This window comes from Panicum virgatum, chromosome 3N (genome assembly GCF_016808335.1).
Source record: "Panicum virgatum strain AP13 chromosome 3N, P.virgatum_v5, whole genome shotgun sequence".
NCBI lineage: Eukaryota > Viridiplantae > Streptophyta > Magnoliopsida > Poales > Poaceae > Panicum > Panicum virgatum.
The window spans coordinates 11248838-11258653 of NC_053147.1; the positions used below are offsets into that span (position 1 = coordinate 11248838).

At 44.5% G+C, this 9816-nt stretch overlaps 2 protein-coding genes across 4 annotated transcripts; both read right to left on the minus strand.

The window, feature by feature from the left end:
* Positions 1 to 526: 526 nt before the first annotated feature.
* On the minus strand, positions 527 to 5080 carry LOC120664252 (protein NETWORKED 4B-like). 3 transcript variants are annotated; one of them, XM_039943375.1, is made up of 3 exons: positions 4915 to 5080; positions 2734 to 2878; positions 527 to 2568 (listed from the first exon to the last, which is right to left on the minus strand). In XM_039943375.1, the coding sequence occupies exons 2-3, from the start codon at positions 2834 to 2836 to the stop codon at positions 803 to 805; spliced, it is 1869 nt and encodes a 622-aa protein (XP_039799309.1). In that variant the 5' UTR covers positions 2837 to 2878; positions 4915 to 5080; the 3' UTR covers positions 527 to 802. The 3 variants fall into 3 exon arrangements, with proteins under 3 accessions (XP_039799309.1, XP_039799310.1, XP_039799311.1); XM_039943376.1 differs by having other exon boundaries at positions 2734 to 2872; positions 4915 to 5075; XM_039943377.1 differs by having other exon boundaries at positions 2734 to 2836; positions 4915 to 5073.
* Positions 5081 to 5790: 710 nt separating this feature from the next.
* Positions 5791 to 9130, minus strand: LOC120664253 (thioredoxin H4-2-like). The gene is made up of 6 exons (XM_039943378.1): positions 8991 to 9130; positions 8724 to 8895; positions 7788 to 7857; positions 7554 to 7667; positions 7030 to 7152; positions 5791 to 6328 (listed from the first exon to the last, which is right to left on the minus strand). Exons 3-6 carry the CDS (start codon positions 7806 to 7808, stop codon positions 6182 to 6184), a joined length of 405 nt encoding a protein of 134 aa, XP_039799312.1. The 5' UTR covers positions 7809 to 7857; positions 8724 to 8895; positions 8991 to 9130; the 3' UTR covers positions 5791 to 6181.
* Positions 9131 to 9816: the final 686 nt, after the last annotated feature.

A 9816-nucleotide genomic window follows, 5' to 3' on the forward strand; every position in this document is an offset into this window, starting at 1 on the left:
AGTGTGTTCTTGAAATGGAGCCTCATAGTACTGTCACAACGGGATACATTGCTGACAGGCCACCGAACTGCTTCCTGCAAACAAGTTTCATGTGGCAAAAAAGCATATGCATTTCTCCATCGGCATCACCAAGGAAAAGTCTTAGCCCCATGTTAGCTAATCGCCATCAGTAATGCTCTATGCTTTAGATGGCAGGACCTGCTGCCCATACGTGTCGGTCCTCCATGCTAGCAAGTTCAGCTGATCTCCAAAAGTCTGTTCAGAAAACATGAGTGTTGCAGTATATCAGTTAGGTCTGTCTTAGTACATCAGAAACATGATACTTTCAAAAAAGTTAGGACTGGCTTGTACTTGATCATCTGTCTGAGTTCAGACTTCAGAGCTCCCTAGTCTGAACTCAGAAGAGTCAAAACCGATGCTTCTGCCAAACACATAAGACTGGAAAACAGAATTCACATGTCACGGATTCAGTTGTTGACAACATTTGTTAGTTACTGAATAACTGAAAAGGTTCAGAGATGATGCCTAGCGTAACATTCAGAATACTGAATAGCTTAGAAAGATAAAAAATCACGCATAGCAACGTTCATAATATTCATCAGCTGACAAGAAGAAGAAAAATTCCAAGGAGTACAAAGGAGCGATACGATTATCCCACCAAATTACATTTCAGGCACATACCACATGATCCTTAATAACTGAAGCTGCACGGCAGAAGTTGTGAAAGAATAAAGCTACATATAGAACAGGACCAAAGACATGCGAGTGTGCATTTCATTGGCAAACTGATATTGTTCATTTATCAGGTTGCCATCACCAATGGCCTCTTGTGGCCTTGCAGCAGCTGCCGCAGCTGCTCATACCCGCTGCGGTAGTGTTCAACGGAGAAGCACAGCTGCCTGATGGCCTCCCGCTTTCCCTCTGCGCTCTCAGATATGACAAGCTTCTGTTTCTCGACCTCTTCCTCCAGCTCGGAAACCCGCACATGCACCTCTGACAAGGACTTGCGGGCAGAGTCAGCCTCTGCCATCAGCTTGGCATGCTCAAACTGAAGCTGTTTCAGGTGATCGTCCACCTGCTTCATCTTTTCATCACGAGCCATAATATCAGCTAGCAGATTGGCCAACCTATCATCAACTGTGGCTTTCTCAGATGATAATAATTCAAGCTTGCTCCTGAGATCAGCAATATCATGATTGAGCACAGAAATTTGCTTCTCATTATTGAGAGTTTCTTCTTCCTTGTCAGCATAAACTTGCATAAACTCAGCCGCCACAGAGGACAATTTGTCTTCAAGAGAAGCATTCACTTCAGATAACTTCAAAAGATCAGAAGTAAGACAGGACTGCTCATGTGAATGTTTCTCCAAAGAATCGGACACAACCTGCTCATATTCCTTTATCCGGTCTTGAAGTATTGAGTTCTCCTCCAAGGCTTTCTCTAGCTGGGCTTCCAGGGTCTTGATGGTTTCTGGTAGCATTGCAACCTCTGTACCTGAAGTCTTGAGGGCCCTACAAAGCTGCTCAAATTCGTTAGCACGTTCCTTGAGGACTTCTTTCTCCTCAGTAACCTTTTCTAATTCTGCTTGTGTATTCCTTGTTACTTCTTGCAGCTTCATTATCTCGGAAGCTGAATGTTCTAAGCTGTGAGCTGCCTGCTCAAGTTCTTCAATCCGAGACTCAAGCAGCAATTTATCCTCTGACATTTTTGCTAGGTCACCTTCCATATTCTTGATGACTCCCTGGAGCCTTCTATGCTCATCCTCAAGAGTAGACTTATCATGTAAATACTTCTCTGAGACTACTTCAAGCTCAGCCTTGCACTTATCAATTTCAAGATCACGATGTGCCAATTCAACCTCAAACTGCTTAGCTGCTGAGGCCATTTCTCCCTTCAGCACTTCGATCTCATGTTTGTGCTCCAACAGCACAGCTTCGAATGCTTCCTTTCCACTGTTGACTTCTGTTGGGCTCTTTAAAGCAGAATCCCTTTCTTCAAGCTGTTTCTGAATGTTGTTGGATTCCATATCCTGGCAATGTGCATGCTTTTCCTCTAAAGCATCGAGCTTTCCCCTTGCTTCGTGAAGCTCATCTTCTAGCTCAATGATTTTTTGGCTCAGGGCATACAAAATACTTCCATTTTCCTCTTTCGCTTCATCAAGCTCTGAATCAGAATCTGAAGATGAAGAAGAACCTTCACTCCCCTTCTTCGATACATCAGAGCTAACACCAGAGCCAACGGAAACATCAAGGTAATCTGGTCCAGGTTTTTGCTTCTGCTGTGGCATATTTTCTTGCATGTCAGATTCTGGAGATGAAAAAGACTGTGTCTCAGAATCTGATTCAGAGACACCAAAAGAGCCATGTGATTGCAGAGATGATGGGATATTTTTGCGCAGTTCTCCAATCACATTGTCATACCGCGCAGAAAGAGCACGATACATGCGATGGAAGTTCTCCACATGAGTGACAAGCAAAGGTCGTTGCTGGTAAAACGCCTCAGCCTTTTCTGCAGAGAATTCTCCTCCTCCAATAAGCTCCAGCATCTCTTTCACTTGCTTCTCCATTTCTGTTAATTTAAAAGAACACTTTTATTCAGAAAACAACCTGGCATGCTTAGTTAGAGTGACTACTAAGTATTAAAATCAAAATGACTGAATCGCTATGAATCACATTGTATAGCAAAGAATAACAAGTCAGTTGTTTAGCGAGCATAATAGATCATAGTCCTTACCTTCTACATTCTCAGAGAGCCACTTAGAGTTTTGTGGACTAATATGGCTATCCCACCACCATGAGTGGGATTTTCCTGACTGCGCCTTTCGCGTTCTCTTCATCTTCACCAAAATATATAAAAATCTTCTTTAAGATGTCTGGCTCTAGTTGAGATTCAAAATGAACAACAGTGAGTGGTTAAAAGGGAGAGCACGACACATGGAACATGACTAGCCTTGTTAGGAAAACAGCAAGCATGGGATAAACAGGATCTCATGTGCAAATCTATAAGATATATAAGACGAATAAATCTTTCCAACATTCATAATAGTGTAATCCATGAAAGAAAGGAACACAATAAGCAGTGAACTCTTGAAAGTGCAGAAATGCATAAACTGCTGACATAACAAGTTATGGTATGAATTCCAGTTCCCAATAGTAACTAAAGCACACCTGAATAAGGAAATGTTAAATATATGCCTGCTCTATAGAACGTGGCAATTATTAATAATTCATCTGAGAAATGCAGCCTAATACTAGAAATAGGGATGGCAAGGAGCAGTACTAGAATTCAGATGCAAAATGCCAGGGACCAGAAAAATGGCAGGTAGCAGGTACCAAGAAGAGGCAAGGAATCATTTCATTATGATCTTATCGGCATCACTGTAATGAAGCTCAGGACAAGCAACAAACTGCTATCAAATAGTAACATATAGGGAGTGAATGACAATGACCCTTTTCTTCTAAATGAAATTTCTGCTTTCATGAGCTGGCTTCTCAAGATAAAATTGGTAAATATACCTATATTGCATATTTAGAAAACTGATGACGATGAAGTTGATCAGACCTTGTAACAACCAATTATTTACAAGATGAAAGGGCTAGAACATGGTTATAATAAGTCCAACTGCAAAAGACACAGCATCTACAGATCTGTTCCTATTAGGTATTAGGTAGGCCAGGGAACTGGATTAAATGATCTCGGAACAGAACCGAAGCACAGAAAATAAGAATGGACAACATAAACTCATAAAGTAGCACCCCACGTTGATCAAACTTGAGAGTTCAAGCAAGAGGTCATAAACTTGCAACCAAAAACGTTCTTGTCAATGTCCACCCATCTATGAAATGAGACCACTCAATTTAAAACTATTAAGCACCTGGGATCCACAAAACATGGCAAGGCTCACACCTAGATGGGCACATGGAAGCCCGAGGTGATGGTCACTATCTCTATGCGATCAGTTTCCTTTGGAAATCAGTCAATAAAGTGATCGGTTTCCAGCTGCTCAAAACAACTAAATGCAACACATAACTGAAAGCAACGCCTTGAATTTTTTCGGTTTCCAGTCCATGAATAAATGAACTTGTCAGGTACAGAAATGTACATAGGGAAATATGATTATTTTAAAACTAAACAAATCGTATCCCAGTCCATTTTTTAAGGCATTCAATCCATGGGAACATGGGACAGGCTGATGCCATTCCCCAGCCCATGCCTTTGAATGATTCAGATAAGCTCCATCCTTGCCTGGTTCCCAGGTGGCTACGAGCTGTACTACCAGCGTTTTAGATGACTGTAGAGGTGGCCTAGATTTCCACCGCGAAACCAAGGAATGAACGCGGGCCAGATTGCTACCGGGTCGGATGCTGGCCAAAAGACGAAAACAATCTAAACAAGGCTAGCGCTCCGACAGTCCGCGCAGCAGAACACGAGAGCAGTGCAGTATCCTTCAGACGAGGCGTGCAACGGCCGGGCATCCGGAACGGCGCAGATATACATCCGTGGACGGCTCATGGAAGCCGAAGACGGATCGAATCCCGGGAGCCCCGAAAAACACTCAACAAGACGAACATCGCCATCTGTCCTCCAGAGCAAGGACAGCAAAATTTCGTCGGGAGAAGGAAACCATAGGAGAGAGGAAGCCAGACGGAATCAGCAGAGCTGAACGCTGTGATCGAGGCACACCAAAATTTCCAGGCGTCCGCGGAAACAAACTTGATACGAAATCCTTATAAAATAGAAGTTGATACGAAATCGAAGACCATTCCCCTCTCTCCCGCTAGAGAGACGAACAGCAACCAAAGGAAAGGAAATCCCAACAGACGCGAAGAATGAGAAAACGAAAACCGCAAGCCCGCATCACGAATCCAGCAACAGCAACCAACGGAGGAGGCGGGGAGCAGCGGGGATTTTTACCGCCGAAGCGCGGCCGCAGACAGTGCAGATCGAAGCCTCTCGAGCGCAACGCAGGGATGGAGGCGGAGCGCAGCCGTGTTCCGCCGCACGCGAGAGGGCAGCGGGCGGGCGAGCGCTAAAGCCCGAACAAAACCCAAGGAGTGGAGGAAGCGTGGGTTTTGCCTTCAAGTGGAGGTGCGGAGCGTTGATTAACAGCGCGCAGTTACCATAATGCCCCCGGCGTGTGCCCCACGCGCAGCCGCTGAGCTGGAGGCGTTTAACCCGCCGGGCGCCGGAGCGGGCGATCGTGCTTTCCGTGGGGCCCACGCGCGCCGGGCGGCCGTGGCCCCGGTCTCTGTTCGTGGGGACATCGGAGTCGGAGGGGTGGGAAAAGCCTTGGATCGCGGTGACGGCCGCGCGGGCCGCGGGGAGCGGCGTCCGCATAGGATCCTCCATTTCTCCGGCATGTGGGCTTCCTTTCCCCCCGGTCCTTTTTCTTCTTTTCTTGTTAAATTACATTTTTTCTTGTTAAATTATAAATGCCATCTTATTTTTTCTTCCTTTTTTATATTCCTGATGAATCCTGATCCTGATAATTCAGTTCCTGATGATCATGGGAAAACAGACAAAGGGAAATTGCTAAGTGCCACTAGTGAATTCATTCTCGCTGTCCTCGATAAAGAATGAAATTATTGTTTCAGTTTATGCAGGCTTTGAGTAGAAGATATTAAGATGATGATGATAGCGCGAGTTGAACACGTCGAAACTAGCAAGCTGTGCATGCTGACGCTGGATAGCAATGTTACCTGATCAACCTGACAAAAATACCGTTATTAGGCATCAGAGTCTGATCCCAAATGTAGCTCGAGTTCTCATGCCACATGTGTGATAAGCAGGTGGCCCGAAAAATCAAAGGACTGTCAGATTCCAACAAATGAGAAAGCAACTCATACATCTACAACAATAATCACAAGTCAAAATGAAACGACCCACAACATTTTCCCCAACCAAGCACATCACCATCCACCAATATTGTGTTGCAAAACTCTTAAGTCAAGAGCTGCTTCACATTACTGGGTTTTCCCCCCTTTATCTCGGTCTTTTGGCAAGCACAGGTTCACATAACTTAACAGCTTGAGTATGTGCGAGACCAGGCATACCGGCAAAATTGTAAAGCATCATCTCTGACAACACAGACTTGCACACAGACACAGGAAACTATACATCGGGAAACTATCGGAACAATGAGAGACAAGCTGTAGATAGCCCAAGCTTGTCCAGTTCCCTGTCACTTGCTCGAACTGCCACCGGCGGCTGCTAGCACTTTCTTCTCGAGCTCAGGTTTGTTAGCGCCGACCAGCTTGTCGATCTGCTGCCCGTTCTTGAGGAAGAAGAACGTCGGGGTCGCACGGATATCCCATGAGGAGCTGAAATCCTGAAGATGATCACATATAGAATTAGATAACAGCTGGGACGGACCAGGACAACATGCACTTATTCAAAGGTTTCAACCTGTGCAACTTGCTAAACCGCAGAGGCATGACCATTACAACACTCAAGTACAGGACAACATGCACTTATTCAAAGTTTTCATCTTGTATGCAGAGGCATGACTATTACATCACTCGAGTACAGGACAACATGCACTTATTCAAAGATTTCAACTTGTGTAACTTGCTAAACTGCAGAGGTATAGGCATGACATCACTCGAGTATTCAGTGTAACACATATCTATTTACCTCTTTTTAAAACACAAATGATGATAAAATGTCCTGGTTCATCACTACTAATGTAACATTTGCTTATAAAAGAATCCTGCACTTCTTACAATCTTGAATGGAAACATAAACTTAACTGTGGATAGACTTATCATCATGGTCTATGTTCAAGATTTTCACAGTAGCTCTCATGGTGATTGAGTAGAATGGCAAAGTTAAAATGTTGGGTGCACTTAGAGAATTCAACACAGCTGAAAAATTAGAGCAGTCTGCCTATGCTGCCTTTACGTACTAATGCTAACAAGATCAAGAGGCAGAAAAGCATCAGAGAGTATATGCATTACTCGATCATAATGAAGCTGAAGCCATGTATAATTCAACAAATTGATGATTTGACACAAGTAAATATTAGATTACCATCAAGTCATCAACATCTATTGTCAAGAACATGAGTTGAGGATAAGTCTTTGACATCTCAGCATAGACCGGAGCAATGACACGGCATGGTCCACACCAGGAAGCGCTGAAATTTGCCACAACCTACAAAAAGAAATTGATGTCTAAGAAATATAACTGTAGAAGTTGCATCGCCAATCCTTATATGTTAGTTCACATAACTAAGTGGCCTTACATGAGAGCAAAATAAAAGCTGAAAATCCCTCCAAAGATGGCTCTTACAAATAGTCAGTTTAAAGTTAACATTTGAGACAACAAAAACTAGCAGAAAGTCATTTTTTGTGGACAATCTATTATGATTCATTATCCAATCAAGATTTTAATCTCCTTATAACAGCAACTCCTACACATCACAAGTGTTTAGTTTTTTGAACTGGGAATGATAGTAGAAAGTTGGTGTAGGATAATTTATTGAACAGATAAGTAATGCATAACAAACATCACAAGACACAAAGGGCATCTCGAGTCCTCTGAGTTTTACTTACGGTTTTCCCATCTCTGTTTGCTTCTGCAATCTTCTGATCCCAACCCTCTTTGGTTGTTATGATATGCACATCTCCACCTTTGAAATCAAGCTTATCTTCCTCTTCACGGCGTGCCTGACCAAAGAACAAAAATAATTTTCTATCAAAAGAAAACACTTACACATCCAAGGCCAACATTTGCGTGATAACACAGACACAAAACAAAAAGGATGAATATTCTTTCAGAAGGCTCACCTTCCCCGCACAGCCTCCCATTGCGAACTCCAATCAACAAAGCTTGCACACCACTGAAACAAAATGCTCCCTGAATAAAGGGAAACCAGTCAATGTGTAAGTATCCAAACAAAAATGCAACAAAATGCATTTCCAAAGCTTGAAGAATGCACACACATTCTGATATAACACTAAATTTCAATGAGGTACAGTTGCCATCTACAACTGGACTTGGACAGACGCTCAGACAGTATGTCACAACTGATCGGTGTCAAAGTGGTAAACTACGGACGTAGGTATGGTTCAATAAGAAAATGAACACTCCAATCCAACACCTACTTTGCCCATCAAAAACCGGTATCTGTTCTCAAGGTCAGCAAATTGTGATGCTGCTACATTCAATAACGATCATGCAGCTATTTGCAGGTACAAAACATCTTGCACGAACAAATCAACACGACTGTGGCACAGCCATGAAGCCAAAAACCTTTTACGAACAAACATGACTGTGGGCTGTGGCACAGCAATCAAGCCGAACACGGTCGCCCGTGCTAACAGAAGCAAACAGCTGGAGATCCTATGACCTATTAAACAGCATAATGGGGAACCTTCTAATCATCACTATGAACTTCAGGGGACATAACCGTTGCAGGCTTCCAGCAATCAGCGCACCACGACCACCATGAGCTTCCCAGAAGCATTTTTTGTACAACCCTCTCCAACTAAATTCGAGAAACCTCCCATCATCTCGGTAGATAGGCTCCTCCTCCCGTTCCCCTTTTATTGGCCGTCGAACCACCCGCCCCAATTACGCGATGGATGAAGAACCGCAATCTTGGACAACACCCGCCTCTCCCAAATTCCAACAGCCCGATAGCAACGCCCATCTCTAAACGGAACCGCAGGAAGCCGCGTCGGAACCATCGGATCGGATCAGCGAGGAGCGATGGTTTTTACCTGGGGACGGAGCGGGAGCGATTCGGCCGGCAAGGGGAGCCGGCGCGAGGACGGGACCAAGACAACCTGACTTGACCCGCAACCGCGGGGTTCCAAACCCACCTCGCGATCCCGGATGGTAGGTGCGCGGAGGAAGGGGGTGATCTGATTCGCCGCCCGTGTCGCGCGGTTCCTGGAGAGGAAGAGGGCGACGCCGAGTCTCCGGTGGTGGATGCAGGGACGGAATGGGGAGGGGGAGATAGGAACACGGGGGGGAAGGGTGCGAACCGCGGGCGTGGAATATTAGGCAGCTCGTGTTTGTTTCTGTAGGCGAGGCGGCACGGCGGCGGCGGCGACGACGACGCGGCGGCCGCTGTGCGTTGGATGGTTCCGGCCGGCTTCCCGCGTCAGGCGTGAGTGCGTGACCCCACCCGCCCCGCGTCGCACCGGCCACCACTTGGCTGCCTCGCCGCGACTCGTTTCTCCTTTCTCTTTCCCTTTTTTCCGCCTGCGGAAATTGCTTTTTCCTCCTATTCTTTGACTTTTTTATCTACTAAATAAAATGCAAATTTCGAAATTCGGTGGCACAAAAAAAATTAGGGGGGACCGGGGAGTTTCGCGTATGGATTTCGTGTAGCACTCTCTGATGCCTCGTTGGTTCCTGAACGACATCATCATTGCATCTTCAAAAAGTCCTACCAACCTGTAGGCTTCGAGCACCTCATCTTCTTTTTTTAAAAAAAAAAGTGTATGTGCCCAACTTTCCAACTACGAATTCCTAATTTAAGATACGTGTGTATTCTTGAATCAAAAGTTTACTTGTCTAATCTTTTTTGGTGTTCGAATTGATGGAGAAGGTGTTCTCATTTCTCATGTTTTCGTTTGATTTAAGGATTATAATGGTTTGATCCATCGTTACCTTATCTTTCATGAACATATGATCTAGTGGAGAAAAAACTATGTGTGCTCACACTTTTTTCATTGAATCTTTTTTTTTTTTGAAAAAGAATTGTGTACCTGATTCCATACTCCAAAATTGAATGTGGTGTGTATTTTCTTTTTGAATTGAAACTACTTCATGTTCCTTGTATGGATCGATACATAGAATCGACCT